This window comes from Podarcis bocagei (assembly GCF_964188305.1).
Source record: "Podarcis bocagei genome assembly, chromosome: 15".
Lineage (NCBI taxonomy): Eukaryota > Metazoa > Chordata > Lepidosauria > Squamata > Lacertidae > Podarcis > Podarcis bocagei.
This window is the reverse complement of record NC_138141.1, coordinates 34,618,339-34,638,281: the sequence shown is the minus strand read 5'-3', so window position 1 is coordinate 34,638,281 and position 19,943 is coordinate 34,618,339. Positions and strand designations below refer to the sequence as shown.

At 45.4% G+C, this 19,943-nt stretch overlaps 1 protein-coding gene across 1 annotated transcript in view; it reads left to right on the top strand.

The window, feature by feature from the left end:
- ANKFY1 (ankyrin repeat and FYVE domain containing 1) overlaps positions 1-19,943 on the top strand; it is a 50,258-nt gene that overhangs the window by 12,275 nt on the left and 18,040 nt on the right. The window contains exons 3-13 of the mRNA XM_081171559.1: positions 2,628-2,746; positions 6,539-6,674; positions 8,012-8,135; positions 9,684-9,833; positions 10,349-10,514; positions 13,756-13,960; positions 14,963-15,031; positions 15,651-15,850; positions 17,014-17,111; positions 17,967-18,192; positions 18,602-18,700. Of these exons, the coding sequence (XP_081027685.1) occupies positions 2,628-2,746; positions 6,539-6,674; positions 8,012-8,135; positions 9,684-9,833; positions 10,349-10,514; positions 13,756-13,960; positions 14,963-15,031; positions 15,651-15,850; positions 17,014-17,111; positions 17,967-18,192; positions 18,602-18,700 (1,592 nt within the window). The remainder of the gene's footprint in view (positions 1-2,627; positions 2,747-6,538; positions 6,675-8,011; positions 8,136-9,683; positions 9,834-10,348; positions 10,515-13,755; positions 13,961-14,962; positions 15,032-15,650; positions 15,851-17,013; positions 17,112-17,966; positions 18,193-18,601; positions 18,701-19,943) is intronic.

Sequence of the window (19,943 nt, the reverse complement as noted above, 5' to 3'; positions counted from 1 at the left end):
GGTACAAATATATATAAAAATATGTTGCTGCCAATGCTGCTTGATACACCTATCAGCCATCACCTGTGAATTGGTCTCATCCCTAATTGCCCTGAGGGATAGCTCAATTGGGTGGAGCATGAGACTCTTATAATCTCGGGGTCATGGGTTCAAACCCCATGTTGCGCAAAATATTCTTGCACTGCAATGAGTTGGGATGGATGATCCTCGTGGTCCCTTCCAACTCTACAATTCTATTTATATATATATTTATATATATATATACACACACACACACACACACACACATATACACACACACACACACACACACACCGTATTTTTCGCTCCATAAGACACACTTTTTTCCTCCTAAAAAGTAAGGGGAAGTGTCTGTGCGTCTTATGGAGGGAATGTGTGGTCTATCACTGGCTCCCTTTCTGGCCCTGCCCCCTCGCCCCGGCCTCCATTGTTGAATGTTCTGCAGATGGAGGCTGTTTGTTTTCCCAGCGACATGTGACTGGATAATTAGATTATGTCTGGAAACTGTAGAAACTACTCCCTTTCCTTTCCTAAAGAAGGTGCAGAACTGTGAGTTGAACCCCATAAAAACAGGATTTTTTCCCTTTGCAAAGTAAGCTCAACAACTTGGAGCTGATCCTCAAAAAAAGGGGCTTTCCCCCTTTCCTCCTCTAAAAACTAGGTGCGTATTATGGTCAGGTGCGTATTATGGTCAGGTGCGTCTTATGGAGCAAAAAATACGGGGTGTATATATATGTAGAATACATGGGTGGGTGTATATTTGGTCATAACTAAGAGAAAAGATATGGAAATACTATGAAAGCTTGCCTCCTGTCTCACTACATTATATGTATTACATAAAGACTATATAGGGTTTGGACTGGGTATCAATTTAATGCATTCAATTTATTGAGAAGAAATAATATGCAAGTTAGTATTGTTGTTGTTTTTAATTAATTATTGTAGCTATAACATAGAAGCTTGCATAAATGCCATAGGGTATTTGTTGTGTTTCTGAGGAGAGTCTATTTTGCAACCTTCATCAATCTGATGCCCTCCAGATGTTTTAGACTACAGCTCCCATCAGCCCCAGCATCATACAACTGTTGACGAGGGCTCATGGATAATATATTGTTAGGATATTTGTGTTCAGTATGCATAGAAGCTAACCTGGAGATTATGGGTATGATTGTTTTGTTTGGTTGTATTTTGTTTTCTATTTCAGCAACTTAAACAGGAATACTTGAGTGTATAACAATGTGCACTTACCGTATTGGCCCGAATATAAGCCATACTTCTTTTTCCAAATTCTGACCATGAAAAGTTAAAGTGCGACTTAAATTTGTGACCTTACAAAAATTGGCTTTTACGATATCGCTGCTGAAACAGACATACGGTAAAATGGAACGGGTGTGAGTGCCTGCGGAATTTTAAGGGAGCAGCTTATATTTTGGTATTGTCTTTTTTTCTTTCCCTCCCTTGAATTTTAAAGGTGTGGCTTATATTCGGGTGTGGCTTATATTCTGGCCAATATGGTATCAATGTATTCATTCTTAAAATATCATTTTTGTATATGTATCAACCACTAATGCCTTTTTTAAGCCATGTGAGCCAGTGTCCATCACTTTGACAGTGAGTTTAAATTTCCATATGATTAAAATAATATTTCTGAAGCAAAAGGCACAGCTTTTTTCTAAGATTATTCTTAACATTTGTGGCAGTTATTTAAGGGGTGCCATTCCTTCCTATGTGGTGGTGCTTGCCATTTCCGGTTCTGTTTTTCTTTTCTTTTTACTTCTACTAAATACATTTTTTTTAATTAAAAAAAATGGCTGCTTGTTTAATTGGCAGCATCCTTTTAGCCTCTTAAGAATTATTTTTTTAAATCTTATTAGACGCACGGTGTTAAATTACCTCATTTATCTCCCCACTTTTGCTCTACAGCAATAATAAATTTATAAATCTCTGTCGTATTCCCCCATCACATTACCCACTCACCCCACCCCACCCCCAGTCTTGCTTTAAACAACCTTCACATGGCTGTGAGCAAGCATGCAAATCCTTTAGGTATGAACCTTTTAATTGTTACCAGCACTGCCCAAACGGACAGGGTGGATCAGAGCTGCTTCCCCGATTGTGTTTTTTTAAAAAAAGAAATTAAATACAAAAGGTCCAGACGTGCAGCCACAACTGGCCTGAGATGCAGCCTTGATGGTGTTACAAGGGCCAGGCCCATTGTGGGTGCATCACTGAGAGAAGAGGAGATGTCGCTCTAATTCTTCTAACGTTTTCCTTCTCAGATGAGCGTTTTGCCCCTTAATCGCGTACCTGGGAATAGCAAACAAGCCGAACCTGGTTAGCTTCCCTCCTTGTTTGTGCACAGCCAGCATTTCCCTATCCCGTTCACAAAGCGTGCAGACTCCCTGCTTCTTTCTGAAGGCTTCTTTGTGGCTGTTTGGGACCGTAAGAAGCCTGCAAAAGTGCCATGGGGAATCCTCATATCGCCACTGCTCTGCCTTTCTCCTCTACGGCAGAATACCCTGAGTTTCCTTGCTGTTGTGCAGAAGTTTGCAAAGTCATCTAAGCGCAGGTGTGTGTGTGTGTGTGTTTGTCTTGTGTTTCTCCAGTGACCTGAAGATAAAGGTTGGAGACAGGCGCATCAGCGCTCACAAATTTGTATTGGCAGCTCGCAGCGAGACTTGGAGCCTGGCCAACCTGGTGTCTACGGAGGAGCTGGATCTGTCAGGTCGGTTTCTGATTGGCTGGGGTGGGGTGGGGGGTGAGAGAGATGCTTTCATTGGCTTTGGGCGAGCAGTGAAAAGATGAAAGGCCCCTTTGGTAGAGGAGGTTGCAGTCTTCTCCTTCAGGAGGTGCTCCGCCCACAGAAAGAGGCACTTGATCCATTAATTATGAAGCCTTTGTCTCCAGAACATGCTAATGGGCCTTTGAGAGCTCTGTGTTTAATGCTAGTTAAATCAGTAGCCCATCCCACTTTCATTTTAATGATGTGGATGTTAAGTGTGGTGGCCTGTTCGTTTTACAGAATGGGAGCCCGCTTAGAGCTGGGAGACAAAGCCGTCTGAAACGGCCTGGTTATTCCTTTTGTTTTGAGGGTTGCTGTGTCAGAGCGGCCTGTGTAGCAATTCCATGTAAGGCAACTGTTGAGACGCCAGTCTTTTATCTTTAGTGAAATTAGCTCTTTAATCAGTTGGGTGCCTCTTTCTCTTCCTTTCTCTCTTTCCCTCCCATGCATATACCTTCCCTAAAAACCTGCAGCGATGGAGAGAGAGAGAGAGAGAGAGAGAGAGAGAGAGAGAGAGAGAGAGAGAGAATTCTGGCCAGAGACGTTGATTCTAAACAAGCAATTATATTGCCAATTTTAAGTTTGCATTATAAAATGAGCCATGTTAAAAAGAGAGCCTTATAGATCGCTTTATTTTTAAAGGGAGCCCCTGCCCTCGGGCTTACGATAACACAAAAGGAAAAATGGATTCGGTGAGAGGAGGAAATAAGCAAGCCCAGGCATTATTTATTTGTAGTTGCAGGATCTTCTGATGACCCGCTGGGATCGAAAACAGTTCAGGGAGAGGAGGCATCAAAAGCTGCTGGCTTCTCAGCTGGGCTAATGAATTGAGTTACCATATTTTTCGCCCTATAGGACGCACCGGCCCATAGGACGCACCTAGATTTTAGGGGGGGGGAAATAAAGGGGGAAAGATTATTCCCGCCCCCCCAGGCGCGGGGCTGGGGAAGCTCGGGCTTTGGCAGCTTTGGCATCGCTCTGGGAGCTTGTGGGGCTGGGGGCGGGGAAAGCGGAGCTTCCACCTCCCCCAGCCCCCAGAATGGGACCCAGAGCTATGTGCAAGCTGTGTGCAGCTTTGGCCTCGCTCTGGGAGCTTGCGGGGCTGGAGGAGGGGAAAGCCCTCCGCCAGCCTTCTAGCCAAGTCGGGGGACAGCAGGAAAGGCGCGCTGCGCCTCCCGCTGTCCCCCGAATTTGCGGGGCTGGTGACGGGGAGGAGCAGGCTTCTCCCCCCCACCAGCCTTCTAGCCAAGTCGGGGGACAGTGGGAAAGGCGCGCTGCGCCTCCCGCTGTCCCCCCAGTTTGCGGGGCTGGCGATGGGGAGGAGCAGGCTTCTCCCCCCCGCCAGCCTTCTAGCCAAGTCGGGGGACAGTGGGAAAGGCGTGCTGCGCCCCCCACTGTCCCCCCAGTTTGCGGGGCTGGCGATGGGGCTCTCCTGAAGCCTGGAGAGCAAGAGGGGTCGGTGCGCACCGACCCCTCTCGCTCTCCAGGCTTCAGCGAAAGCCTGCATTCGCCCCATAGGACGCACACACATTTCCCCTTCATTTTTGGAGGGGAAAAAGTGCGTCCTATAGGGCAAAAAATACGGTACTTCTCTTCCTTCCTCTGCTGCAGCCTGATGTAGTAGCTGCTGCCGGATGGCAGGAGATTGTGGGAGGAACCTGGCTTCTCAGCAGAGCTGGTGGCAGTGTCTCCACATCCCTTGTCTCTCCTCCACCTCTGCCACTGTAGCGGCTCTGCTGTCAGGTGACAGATTTCCACCATGGGACAGCCATGCTTGTGTATTAGGATGACTTTCGTCGGTGATGTGGGGTAGAAAGAGAATTAAAACAGTTGCTCTTTGTTTTCCATGGAAAGGTTTCCATGTCTAAAAGTGCATGGTTTCATAACAAGATGATTGTATGCAACACTAGTCCAGTTGAAACTGCCTGGCCTTGCATTTGGAGGGCAGAAGGTGTGTTGTGTCCTGTTCTGGATCTTTTTTGTGTGAGGGTGGGGGCAGGAATGAAATAAGTGGGAAGGACATAAACTATTCCAGCTCCAGCGATGGTATAGTTTTATCATCCAGCCCAGGGTCATGCTGGCAGAATAAGAGGGTCCAGAATGCCCACTCTGGCATCAGTGAGATAATCTGGATGCAGGACCTTTCTGCAGCCTCACATAGAAGCTATAGGGACCTGATTTCCCTCTGAGGGCAGACTTCTTGGAGAGAGAGATCCAGTTAATCCTAAGGCATGTTTCAGGTCTTTAAATGTTTACAAGTTAAGTCCAAGGAAAGCTTTTTAGTACAGTTGTACCTTGGTTTTCGAACAGCTTAGTTCTTGAACGTTTTGGCTCCTGAACACTGCAAACACGGACGTGACTGTTCCAGTTTGTGAAGCTGAACATCTGACAGGGCTTCCGTGGCTCCTGCACTTTGGTTTCCACACGTTTTGGAAGTTGAATGGACTTCTGGAATGGATTCTGTTCAACTTCCAAAGTACGACTAGTTTGAAAATAACATTTAAATGGCACTAATGTGCTTCGTTGAATTCCCTCCCCCCAATCAATTGGTTCAGTTCAGCTGCTTCTGGGCATTGGGAAAAGATGGTGTCCTACATATATTGCAAACCAGAAATGAAATCAGACATGCTAAATTGGACACTAATTTATATAGGGCATTGGAAAATTATTGGGGGTTTTATGCATTCTGCTGAACTCTACATTGGGTTGTTGTTTTTTAGCTGCTGCTTTATATTTGTTTATTTTAGTTTATAAACTGCTCTAGGAGTTTTACTGAGGGGTTTATTTAACAAATTAGGCCAGGAGGAGGAATACCTGAAAACGACCTCTTCCTCTGCCCCACTCCCCGAAAAGGTGCCCTTTATCATTGGAGAGAGACCAGTTGGAGACCAGCCGTTTTAAAGTAATTCTCTCACCCATTTTAGCTGATTTTATCTCTCCCTTTCTCCAAGAAGCTTAAAGGTGGTATTCATGGCTTTACCTAGCCCTCTTTTACCTTGCAATGAGCTTGTGAGGTAGGTTAGGCTGAGAGTGGTTGACTGGCCCAAGCTGAACTTCATGGCGGTGGACAGGATTTGAACCCTGTCTCCCTGTTGGCCCCTTGCCTCGCATTTTAAGCACCATGAAAATGGAGTGGAGGTAAAAGTAGAATGCTTAGGTGTCAAGCAGTTTCTGAAGTTGAAATGTGGGGCTGGGGGAAGAAGAACGCTAGGGCTGCCACCTGCTCTTGACTGTGTTTTAGTTGTGGGTTGGTGGGGCGTTGAAGCCGTCGGGGCTTCCCCATATGATTGATGTCTTGCCTCTTACATCTCTGGCTGCATCTTGGAAAACAGCTTCTAATATTAGTGCTCCCGCCAGCTCCTCTTTCTAGGGGGTGAGCAGGCAGCCAACACCCTTGTTGCAGCAGAGCTATAAATACCACCTTTACTAGTTCCTGAGATCGGGGGGTGGGTGGTAAACTGCCCCACCTATCACTCGCAGCAGCAGTGTGATGCTGCATTTCTTTACCATAGTGAGGGAAATGCCAGTAACTCCCCCCCCCACATTGTAAGTACAGAAACAAGCTCGTTGCTAATGTCTTGAGCATAAGAAGTGTGGTTGCTGGTTCATAAGTACTCAGCGTGCAGTTTTGGGTGGGCTATTTTTGCTTTTGCAAGTGCATGTCAGGTCTAGATCCCTGCATGTTGGTGGTCCTCTAAAGGCCAAATCATAATCCCCTTCATGCTCTCCCAACAGATGCTGACCCGGACGTGACAACGGCGATGTTGCGTTGGATCTATACAGATGAGCTGGAGCTGAGAGAAGATGACGTGTTCCTGACCGAGCTGATGAAACTGGCAAACAGGTTTCAGCTGCAGCTCCTCAGGGAAAGGCAAGCCTCTGAATGAGCGGTTGCATTTGTTTCTTAATTAACCAGGCTATTTGTCCTAACGCAAGTGATTGTTTTCCCCCCTGTGGATCCCTCTGGGAAGCGGCTTTGAATTCAAAAATGGGCACTCTCAGAAATGCAGCTGTGATCAGGACCAATGGTGGGATCTCTTTCCTTTGGAGTGATCTGCTGAGGATGCTTTGAGTCAGCCTTCCTGGTGACCTCCAGGTGTTCTGGGCTCACTGGTGAAGGTTGGTTTAGGTAAAGGTTGTCCTATTGCACACATGGGTTAGAAGGCCCTCTCGATGCTTCCTCCAGCAAATGATGGAAATATCGCCAGGTTCTTCGTCAAGCCTATACATTTGAACTGACTTTGTAGTAACGAGCGTGACTGTAGTGACACAGAGAATCTCTTCTGCTCTGGGATCTTGTGTGCTCCTATTAATTTATCCCATTTGTGTGTGTGCAAATGAACTTGGCTTTACTAGATGTATCGCATCTGCCTACTTCTGGCAGTATGGGCAAGGCAACATTCCAGGCGCGTGTTAATAGATTATAACGCTCAGATATTACTTGAATCAGGCATTGCACTGGCCCTGGAAAAGTTTCTTTTGGAGGTTATAAGAAACAAAGATCATTATGCCCTAGATAAAACAAAATGACTGCCTTGGTTTCTAACATCTGTCTGGTCGTTTGAACTGTATCTAGTTTTGAAATTGTTATGGTTTATGCTTTATGGGTCTTTGGACCGCAATAAAGTATTGATGATGATACTTGAATCAGGACATTATTTACAACAGGGTGATGGTGTTAGCAGCACAAGCAGAAAAGTCTTGCCTCTCTCATTCAACTGGATGAATGGTAGCTTAACGGCAGAATGCCTCCTCTGAATGTCTTGCAGGGTGTTAGGCTTTTAGCCAAGAATATTAATCTTAACTTCAGAAGTCTTCAAGTGCAGGACAGGCAATTCCTTCGGAGCTGAAGGCTACTCCTTGAGTACTGATCTGCTCTGAATATGGAAACCATAGTTTCCTGGTTTGGATGCAGTGGGAAACTGTGGTTAATGAACTCAGGCACTCTTCAGTTGTTGCTCAGCAAAGAGGGAAGGGATGACACACGCCACTTGCCTATCTTAGTTTAATTAACTGAGATAGTTATGTCCAGTCTGGGCCCAAGATCTTTCAAAGAACTTCTTCAGTTTTACTAATACTTTGGAAAGCAGGTCTGTGTTCATACTTTTTAGCTACTGAGATAAGTCTTTTGATGCTGGCAATGAAAACCATCTCCTGGTAAATCCCCTTTTTGCTGACCCCCGGCTCTTTCCCTGTCTGTCTTGGTAGGTGTGAAAAAGGAGTCATGTCACTTGTGAACGTCAGAAACTGCATCCGCTTCTATCAAACAGCTGAGGAGCTGAATGCCAGCACTTTGATGAACTACTGTGCAGAGATAATTGCTAGTCATTGGGTAAGTGCCGAGAGAGGAGCATGGGCTGCTTCAAGAGATCAAATGAGGATATGTGTTTTTTAATTTAAAAATGCAGCATTTACTCTGTTTCCAAGGCAAAGATTTCTGTAAAATTTGAAACTATACTGGAAATCCCCCACATTCTGTTCTGCAGCTGCTTTGGGCTGTACCATGTACAGCGGGGGAATTGCGTGTTTAAAGGTTGCCCCAGGAAACAACAAGTGCCACCTCGCATGTGGAAAGCTAGCATGTTGGAGAGAAGAATTTTAGCCCAGCATTCTCTTTGCCTTGTTAGCTTCCCACTCGCAAAGAGGTTTTCGTTTTCATTTGGTCTGCAGTTTGGTGTATGCATCTGCTTAAAATGGGATGTCTTGGCATTGACAGCAGAACTGATGCCTGTACTGAAAACAGGCGGTTCCTGGTCTGTAATTATTGAATCATAGCTCAGTTCCAAAGAGTTTCCCCCCCCTCCACCCGTGGAAACATTTTGCAGCGTGGGAGAAAAAGTGCCTCATTAAAGATCATCAGCCTATGTTACATGTGTGGATAAATAATCTCACAGGTTGAGACAACAAAATGTTGGAGGATGTTCCTGGTACAATGATTCATGCCCATGGGAGAGCCTTGTGTTCAAAGCTAAGATACGGAAGGAGCATTCTTATACCACCCAGAGCAATAAAACGGGTGGGGAACCTGTGGCCTGCCACGTGTTGCTGGCATCCAACTCCCATCATCCCTGACCATTGGCCATGTTGACTGGGGCTTATGGGAATTGTAGTACAAAGCACCAGGTTGGTGACGGCTGGTCTAAGCAGCTTGCAGTAATTTATATAGTACCCCCATCTTGCAGTAGTGTAGCACAGCTTCAGACCCAGCTTTCTCCATTCCTTGTGCTGCCCACGCATACATTTCTTTAAAAAAAAACACCACACACACACACAGAATTTGTAAAGTAAAAATAAAATATAAAACAAACAGGAACAAACATAGTACACTAACCAAAACAAAACAAAACATAGACCCATAAACTCTGGTATTGCAATGAAAACAAGAGAGTTGGAAATCATTTTACAGATTCACAGAAACACATGTGCTGCTCTTGCCACGGCATTTATAGTTTTCAAGCCAGAAACCAATGAATGCTTGGGAATTGTATTCAGCCACATAGACTTTTGAGAGGCAGGCGGGAAAATTTGACCATGTACAATCAAATGTACTTTTTCAGTTTGACTCCCCCCAAAAGTCTGGTTTTTTTCCTGTTACCCATACACTTCTAAAAGCACAGGTGAATGTAGAAATGGCTGGTACTTTTTTATGCTTGCTCTGTGTTGTGTTTTTATTTATGTATTTGTTAAGATGTAAGCCCAACGGTGGGGAGTGTTGTTTTAATTTCATGTAAGCTGCTCTGGGAACCTTTCTGATAAGGAAAGGGTACAAATGCTACAAACAAATAAATAGCCCTGGAGAAATGACTGAAGCTTGGGGGGGCGGGGGCTAAGGTTGGAGCCAAGATATGTGACTTTCTTGATTAATGATTTTCCCCCCCAGGATGATTTGAGGAAAGAAGACTTTAGCAGTATGAGTGCTCAGCTATTGTATAAAATGATCAAATCCAAAACAGAGTTTCCTTTGCACAAAGCTATTAAAGTGGAGAGAGAAGACGTCGTTTTCCTGTATCTTATTGAAATGGATTCGCAGGTAGGCAGAGATCCTCCCTTAAATCTACAATAGGATAGAATTTTGGAGATATCTCTCAATATGGTCATTACTACAAAGTCAGTTCCCTCTGCGTCTTAAGAAAGCAGAATAGACTTTAGCATCTGAAAGGAGTTTTTAAAAATAAACACCTTCACTAGTTTGCAATTACAGTTCTCCCCCCCCCCCCAAATATCACTAATAAAACCTTTCTCTTCGAAATGATTGTTGCTTCCCCCACAACCTCCACTGTCTTTTCTTTTAACTGTCCGTAAGCCTGCCTTACGTTTGAACCATTGTTCTATTTAGTCCAGGTCGGCCTTCGTTCTTGAGCCTGGGATTTGCGTCATGCTTTGTTACTGAGCGTGGCCTCTCCTAAGCTTCTCTGCCGCCCTGCGTGGCTCCTTAGTGAGCGGCGTTAAATGTAGAATAAACACCAGAATCTTCGTTTTTCTTTTATCTGCTGCTTTTGCTATCACGCTGTGCGGTGCCCGACTTCTAATCCTGTTTCTCTGCAGCTGCCTGGGAAGCTAAATGAAGTAGATCACAACGGAGATCTTGCTTTAGATCTGGCACTTTCTCGAAGACTGGAAAGCATTGCAACCACCCTGGTTAACCACAAGGCAGATGTGGACATGGTGGACAAGAAAGGCTGGAGCTTGCTGCATAAAGCTATTCAAAGGGGTAAGAATAAACTGTGTTTGTAAAATATATAGTTCGCTTTCCAGCTAAGAATTCGTTCTGTACATTCCTGGCAAAAACACCTCATGGAATCATAGAGTTGGCAGGGACCTTGAGGGTCACCTAATTCAGGAATCTCAGATTTCATAGGTGCTGGCATTTAAATTTGTAGATCGGGGTAGGGAACCTCAGGCCCTCTGTAGCCAAATGCTGGCCTCCAGGCCTCTCTGTCATCAGTAAACGAATGGATAGAAGATACGTACAAACTTGCAACACATGAACAAGTCACCTACAAACGTAGGCTTGCCATGGCAAATTTAATGATATTTGGAATTCATTTTTATAAAATGGTTAAGTTTAGGTTAACCACAATAACAATCATGTAGTGTTTATAGTTTTTGTTTTTTACACGAGTGTTGTTGTTTTTCTATTCGCGTCTTATTTTACCTTGCGCACATGAAATTTTATACTTCCTGTATTTCAGTAAAGAATATATATATAAAACAAATCTTAAAAATAGACTGAACAGCACAACCGCAAGAAAAGTCATAAAATTCACAAAGCATTACACCCACAAAACAATATTAGCAACATTAACAAACAACCAAAAACTAACCAAGGACGTCTTCCCAGCAAATTCCTCCACCCACCTGTTTTTCATGTCCACAGCAAACAGTAGGTTGTGTGTAAGCATGTACAGTGGTACCTCGGGTTAAGAACTTAATTCGTTCTGGAGGTCTGTTCTTAATCTGAAACTGTTCTTAACCTGAAGCCCCACTTTAGCTAATGGGGCCTACTGCTCATCCTGAAGCAAAGTTCTTAACCCGAGGTATGTTTTCTGGGTTAGCAGAGTCTGTAACCTGAAGTACCACTGTATCTCCAACTTGAGAGAAAGATCTCTGCAGACTAGAAATGTCTTCTATCCTGGGCCATCTTGCATGATCAAGTTAGAGAGTCGTTGAACTGATGTTGGACATTACACAGCAGATTAACTTAGCTTTAGAAAAAACCTTCAAAAGTCTGGCCAAAGCATGTGGTGTGTTTGGTGGTTCTGAAGTTTTCAGTGCAAGGAAAGGGATCCTTTTGAGGATTCATACAGTTAGACAGGAATTGGTTGCCATGGCAGTGATATGCAGAGAGCAAAGGAACAGAGCAGTAGCATCTTGAATTACATCTTTTTCTGGAAAGAGAAAGTGGGGCTTGTTGCCTGCCCTTCTTTATTAGCAATTCAAGCCGATGGCCAGCAATTTCTGTTCTTCCCTCGGGCTAAATACTTGTAGAAAATAAACTTCATCTAAATGTATAATAGGAAAATTATAGTCCTCTGCAAGGTATGAGTAACCCATGAAGATAAACGTATTTCCATATCACTTAATACCAGCTGTAGTCAAGATCAGAGGGTTTTTGATTGGCTAGCCAAAAATCATGTTCACCCTTGTGTCCCTCTCTCTCCTCCCCCCCCCCCCGGGGATTGGCTGTGATGAGCCTGCAAGGAGTGTCAACTTTGTGTGGTAATGGAAGCAAACCTTTCCCCTCCATTCCCAGCCCTGAGTTGAGTAGCTAGAAGGACTTGTCCATGGTGCTTTGAGCTTCAGAGTGTCTCCGAAAGCAGCAGGACGCCTTCCTTCATACTGAGAATTAGTTTGAGGTTTGGGAGAACCTCTATAACTCCTTCCAGTTCAGGAGAAGGGCAAGGTATTTCACCAGAATTGTAAAACCCCTTGGTCCCTAGTTACGAAACTGCAGGTTACTCCGACGTTGCAGGAGATTTCTTTTGAAGCTGGAATACAACAGTCTACTTTGCCAGAGTAGGTTTAGGGTCTTGGCCCATCTTACGGGTTCTAGGCTCCACTGTACGGATATTGCAAGCTCTTTAAGCAACGTCACTTCATCTGGTTCAGATCGCGAAATGCCAAAAACATTAAGGAAATCTTTGGATCTCCCTTCACTGAGCTGGAATGGGTGTTCTGTTCTCCCCAGCGCCGCTTCCAGTTACAAGCAGCTTGCTTGTGAAAAGCAGCAGAATGGTGTGGGGGCCATTTTTTGGTGGCATGGTGAACACGTTGCCATCACTTAATGCCTGTGCTGGATGTGTGCTGATGGGTGGCTGTGATGCTTACTCAGCACAAGAAAGCAAGGGTCTCCATGATTGGAGGCACCTGAAGATGCATCGCACTGCAGCACTTAATGGGAAAATTCAGGTGTACAGCTGGTGCCTGTCGAGCCCTCGTGATCCACATGCACCTGCAACGTCATCTCCCTCCTTCCCATCCTTTTTACCCCATCCCATCCTTTCTTGGCCATTCTATGGGCTGTTTGTGGAACCTGCACAGGCTGCGCTTCCTCCATAACAGCAAAATCCAGAAATAGGACTGTTACTTTCTCAGGGCCACTATTTCTGGTGTTTCCCCATTTAGGACATAAGCACTAAACTGTCTGTGAATTGACATGTCATGTGGATGCATCAGAAGTTTTAAGATTTATTTTTTATTCTGTTTTATATATGGTTCCTGGTGGTCTCCCATTTAAGAGGCCTACCTGGTCCAGGCCTACTTAGTCTTAGCTGTGTTGCAGCCTCAGATACTCCCAAATATGCCTGCTTCTTGGCTCTCTTTTAAGCAGCTTATTTTCTATTCTTCTCCCCATCCAAACACCTAGGGAAAGCCGTCACTTAGAAGAGAGAGGCATCCAGCAACTTTTTTGTGTGTCCTCCGTGTGTCATTTGTATTTTCTTCAGAACTAACACAGTGAGCCAAACAAGTAGCCCAGGCGCTTGCTGAATAATCTTGCTTTATCTTCTTACGTGAGTGTGCTGTGGTGATGAGAGTGTTGGACTAGGATTTTGGATTCCAGGCTTCAAATTCCCACTTGGCCATGAAGCTAACTGGGTGACCTTGGGCCAGTCATGGCCTCTTAGCCTTGCCTACCTCACAGGGTTGTTTTAGGGATGAAATGGGGCAGGGAGAAGCCACCTTGAGCTCATAATGTTAATATCACACCCAAAATCGAGACCACTAATCCTCTTTCCATCAAAAGCCCTGCATCTGGGTCCTTTTTAATTTTTTAACAAACCTATTCCTTTTCTACAGATACAAGGGTTATTCTGCTGTTTACACTTTTCTGACTGATATGGCAAATGGGGAAGGATTGTTAGGGAGGGTTTGATGCAAGGCTTTCCTTGGAGCGAGTGCTTTTAAAGAATCCTCCTACCTGACATCTGCTCTTTCCTTGTCGTTCCCCAAAGGAGATAAATTTGCTGCTAGCTTCCTTGTTAAAAACGGTGCCCGGGTGAATGCTGCAACCTTGGGAGACCAGGAGACTCCCTTGCACCTCGTGGCCTCCTACAGCCCCAAGAAGCACAAGCCGGACATCATGGCAGAGATGGCACAGATTGCCGAGTCCCTCTTGAAGGCAGGAGCCAATCCAAACATGCAGGACAGCAAAGGAAGGTGACTGTTGGGTGGCGTTGTGTTTGTATGTTTCCTTGACCTATTGCTTGAAACGTTGATCTGGACATCTGAAGATGCTTTATGCAGAACTGGAAAAATTGGTCCATCAAACCCTTGTATTGCTTACTTTGGCTGGCAGAGGTACCAGTGATAGAAACTGCAACCTTTGCATGTAAAAGCATGTATGTTACTGATGGGATTCCGGTGCCAGGGTAAAACGTATGTGTTATCCCAGGCATCTGGTGACTGGAATTTGGGCTGTTCGATATCTTAGAAGGTGTTGAACCAGCGGGCAGGGAGAGACGCCAGGTGACCTGGCGGTGGTAATTCAGATCCACCCGTAGGAAGTGGAGCAGGGTTAAAAACACCGGGGTCTTGAGACTCGGGAACCAAGAGGACAAAAACTTCTTTAAAAGAATGGGAAAAAAATATAATTTATCTAGGAGACCACTGCAAGCAGATGGAAACATTAGCAGGATTTGAAACTCACTTGTAATGTAACAAGTACTATGGATATTATGGATTGATTTAAAATATAGAATATGGAATAATACGCAGTTGTAAATGCTGGCAGTAGGACCCATGGAGGGGATGGGGCGGGAAGTCTCAAGATTCAGAGTAATCTCTGTATATGGATATGCATTTGGAATGTTATAAATTTATATTTGTAAAATCAAATAAAAAGGATTTCAAAAAATAAATAAATATCTGCACCCCCGTTAAGTCTGTCACTGAAAATAGGTGAAACCTGTTGACGGGTACAGAAGTAAATCTAAAACCAACTGCCTGAATGCTTAGTAATAGCTGTTAATAATTAAAATGGATGTTGGTCTCCGGTGTAAATAAGACAAGCAGGTAGAGCCATTTGAGGGAGGAGTCTAGTGTCACGTGCTCCAAGAAGTTGCCGACTTACAAAAGAGATCTTGCTCCTTGACCTTTGGAAGACCTTGTGCCCTAATGCAACTGACCCCTTTCTCTCTCTCTCTCTCTCTGCACCCCCAGGACTCCACTGCATGCCTCCATCGTTGTGAGAAATGACCCAGTATTCAGCCAGCTGCTCCAGTGCAAGCAGTAAGTCTGTGCAAACTGGATTAATACAATGATCTATCTGGATGGTGCTCTTAATAGGAGAAACCATGTCCTTGTCAAGTTTTGGGTACGTTAGGAGACCGTCTGGGAACGATTGACTTTTCCTGAATTTCAGGCAGAGTTTTCCTAAAGGCTGCTCTTCCCTTCGTAGCAGGCAACTTGTCTGGCAGTTCTTGCCTGTGGAATTGTGTGTTTCTTATCATCGTTCTGTTTTGCAACAGACACTTGGGGTGGGTCTTCTTGGGGTGGGGTGGGCAGGAAGGTGTCTGGAACGGTGAGCTTGGGGAAGTGGCTCGGTGGTGGCAGAATGGAAGTGTTTCTGTACTAAAAGGTCTCAGAGGATTCAAATTCAAGTTGCGAAACCTCCCAGTAAATGAAAAGCTGCACGTGAGAATGGGCAAATGTCAATCAGGAGAAAAAGAATGCTAGTTGACTAGGTAGGCAGAAAATACAAAAATGTTGGATGTTGAAGGCACAATAAACAAGGTGAAATCCAGTGAACTGGCCAGTGTTAGAAAGCCTTGATTTGTGTCTCCTGAGAACAAAGTCCCGACTTGAAATTATTTGTGGGGCATAATCGGAATGTTGTTGTTGTTGCCAGACTCGATTTGGAACTGAAGGATCATGAAGGAAGCACTGCTTTGTGGCTTGCTGTTCAGTATATCACGGTGTCTTCTGACCCGTCCGTCAACCCCTTTGAGGATGTCCTGGTGGAAAACGGCACTTCCTTTGATGAGAACAGCTTTGCGGCCAGGCTCATCCAGCGTGGCAGCAATACGGACGCTCCCGACACAGCAACCGGTGAGAGAAATTGTGTCGTCCCAGTAACTCAGTCCCTAAGAAAGCAGTTGAGAAATCAGATAGAAGACAAGCCAAAGGAAGAAAGAGGCAACAGCAGAGCTGAAACTTTAAAGCGAGCCACCTTTTGGTTTGCTTCAGCACAGAGGGCAATGAAAAGAGGGTGCAGTGGGAGGGGTGTGTGGCCTGCATGTTTCAGATAGCTAACATTTTTTGTGAATTGAGCAAAAAGACACTGGAGTCTCTTGAGGAAACAAAATTCCAGCTGTTGTACATTGGGGAGGACAAATCAAAAGGGCCTTGAGTAGCACTGCCCCAGTTGTGAAATGCCCTCTTTCTGGAGGCATGGGTGTTTGGGGGTTCATGGTTTGATGGAAATTTACTTGGGTTTGTTTTTCTTCTAGTTTTTGGTGGCGATGCTTAGGCTTAAGTGTGTTTTATGTCATAGTACTGATTTTGAGGTTTTATTGTTGGTATTGCTGATATAGTATGGTTTTTATACTGTGGCTTTATTATTGATGTTGCTGGTGTTTTCCTGTTGCCTTAATTGTGTTCTGTGATTTGTAATAATGTTTGTCTGTGTGTGTGTGTGTGTGTGTGAGAGAGAGAGAGAGAGAGAGAGAGAGAGAGAATGAGAATCACTTTGAGGTCACTTGTGACAAAAAGTGGGCGCTGTGGGTTAAACCACAGAGCCTAGGACTTGCCGATCAGAAGGTCGGCGGTTCAAATCCCCGCAACGGGGTGATCTCCCGCCCCAGCTCCTGCCAACCTAGCAGTTCGAAAGCACGTCAAAGTGCAAGTAGATAAATAGGTATCGCTCCAGCGGGAAGGTAAACGACATTTCCGTGCACTGCTCTGGTTCGCCAGAAGAGGCTCAGTCATGCTGGCCACAGCTGTACGCCGGCTCCCTCGGCCAATAAAGCGAGATGAGCGTCGCAACCCCAGAGTTGGTCACGACAGGACCTAATGGTCAGGGGTCCCTTTACCTTTACCTTTTAAGCACACTTAATAATAAGGAAGTCAGTAATAAGCCACGTCAGTTCAGTTGTGCCCTGCCCTCCAGTGTCCTGGCTTAGAATGCAAGATGACGGCTGGAATTTCAGCTCCTGTTCTAACTCTGCTTTTTCTTTCTCTCTCCCCCAACCCGGGTGGCTGGCTGCCTGTAGGAAACTGCTTGCTGCAAAGAGCAGCAGGGGCAGAAAACGAGGCTGCCGCTCTGTTCCTGGCAACTCATGGGGCCAAAGTTAACCACCGGAATAAAGCGGTAGGTGAAGAGAAGGGAATGTCAAATGAAATAGAACTCTGCTCAGACACTCCATATATCTGTTTGGTGCATGGAGGGAAATTGACAGCAAGCCCGTAAGTGCTTACTGTAGAGTGCAAGTATTAAAATGCGGATAGTTTGGACTATTTCTCATTTTACTGTGATGAGATGGAGAAAGGGTGTGTGTGTGTGTGTGTGTGTGTGTGTGTGTGTGTGTGTGTGTTAGGCCTGGGCGATGTATCGATTCATTGCCCAGTGTCAGTTTGAAGGCCAGAGTGCAATGGCACCTTCACTTGGCAGTATATCGCGGGTGGGGCTGGCCTGCACCTGACTCCTTCTGCCACCAGTGGCTGACGCACGGAGTGTGGAACAAGCTGCATTGGCCCTGGCCCCATGGGGTGTCAGGGTGAAACCGCTGCCGATCCTGCCAAGGGAGTTCCACCCCAGTGCCTTGTGGGGCCGGGGCCGATGCAGCTTGTTCCTCCCTCTGTTTTTCAACATTGGGATGTATTGCTATATCTCAATATTTGGCCGGTGATACATTTCAATGTTGAAAAGCTGACATCATCCAGCCTTAGCGAAGGAGCAGCTGCTCCCCTGTTTGATTTCCTCTTCCCTCCCCATTCTTTTTTCCTTTTATATTGGATCTCTTAGATTGAGAACCTGCAGGCAGCCCTTTCTTCTAGCATATGTACAGCGCTTAGAAAATTGAGGAGCCACAAATGTGTTGACAGTTGTTTGTCGCGCACTGAGCTCTGTGGGAGCTGCTTTTAAAGTCCCAATTCACGAGTCTTTTCTCTCCCTCTTGAAATCGATGGTCTTTTTTAAGTTTTCCAAATTCTCCTTTCCACAAAGGGGGAGACCCCGCTGCACACAGCTTGCCGGCATGGCCTAGCCAACCTCACGGCAGAGTTGCTGCAGCAAGGAGCAAATCCTAATATCCAGACGGAGAAAGCTGTGCCTGCCCAGAAGGGGACAGCGACGCCCAGCACGGCAGATAACGTCAGCCTGCAAACTCCTCTTCACATGGCAATAGCTTATAACCACCCAGATGTGGTGTCCGTCATACTGGAGCAAAAAGGTAAGCCTTCTGTGGGGAGCTGCCAGTCGGGAGGGGGTGGAACTGGAGGGAGTAGGAGCAGAAAAGCAGATAAATGAACCATCAAAAAGAGTCTGTTGCATCAGGCCAGTAGCCCATCTAGTCCAGCATCCTGTTCTCACAGGGGTGAACCAGATGCAGCTATGGGAAGCCCACAAGTGGGACCCCCAATCACAAGGGCACTCTCCCCACATCCCATTGGCTTCCATCAACTGGCATTCAGAGTCGTTACTTCCTCCAACTACAGAAGGGTAAACTACAGAGCCCAGAACTCTTCTAGGGGTGGGTGGAAAATGTTCTTTAAAGGTATAATGCGTATGCAGCCTGGTATCTTCGAAGCAAACAGGATTAACTTCAGGCTTAAAAGAGAATTAATGGTTTTCTCTTCTAGCAAATGCCCTTCATGCTACCAACAATCTGCAGATCATTCCTGACTTCAGTCTCAAGGACTCCAGAGACCAAACAGTCCTGGGATTAGCCTTATGGACAGGTAAGCGCCAAAAGATGGATGGTCTGAAATTTTAGGAGCACGTGGGCAAAGGTGGCCTCAACTCCAATAAATAATAGAAGAAACCTTTTTTTTTAAAAAAAAAGGGGGGGGGAAGGATTGTATCCAACCAGCAGTTGACACTTTAAAATTCCATTAACTCAGTCGTCACTGATAAGTCCATTGATTTCAGTGGTTTTTCTCAGAGTGTAGTTGGAACTCTAAGAGTGTAGTTCTAACCCTAAATTGGAATCCAACCGGAGTTAAGCACCTTTCAATCCCACGGCTTTCAAAAGGGAGAGAGATTTATGCCAGTGTTCCATTTCTTCTATTGAAATCACTGGGACTTTATAAAGTGCTATGACTTTCCATCCACTTGTCTGTAGTGGGTATGGGGGAAATAGAAAAAGAAATCCTTTATTGTCACTGTACCACTTGTTTACAGTGAGATTAAACAAGCCCCCTCCCCCCATCTCTCAGTCCTTGTTACACTCTGTGTGCTGTCATACAACCACCTTGGAGCCTCTTTCAAATAAGAGGGGAGGTGAACTGTTTAATGCTGAGTAGCTAGTTGATCCCATCCCTCATCCTGTGCAGGCCATATCTGCTCCACTTGTACATCATAGTACAGACTATCGACTGCAAATCCCATCATCCCTGCTCACTGGCTGTGGGGCTGGCCAGGGCTGTTAGGGTTGAAAGTTCAACAGCACCTAGAAAGCCACAGGTTGGGCTTTCATTTTTTTAAAAAACCAGCATCTACTTATGTGCTGGATTACCAAAGTAGGTGGCGGCGGCAGTGGAACCCTTCATAGTTGTTCTCGCAAACAAATCTGCTCTCCTGTTTCAACATAGCGCAAACTAACAGGCCTCCGACCGCAGGCGGCTAGAAAGCCATGTTTGTCTGACAGAAGTGCATCTGGCAGCGCAATATGTGAGCCCTTTAATCTGGCATATTTGTACCTAAACAAATTTTGTGTCTAAGCTGCCGGGAGGAGTAAAGTTCAAACTCCAACGTGCCTGCAAATCCCTGAAAACCTTAACCTCTCGTGGTATCTTGACAAGAGAAAAAAGGGGAATACAGCTGAATTTACATGGCTTCATACTCCAACTATGGGAGCACAGTCTCAGGATTCCAGGCCAGGTCCTAGGACTGCAGTTTGAAGGTTCATCTTTATAGCGTAACCTTCCCCAGATGTTGAGCGCCACTCCTTAACATATGGAAGTCACCAGGTTCGGGGAGTCC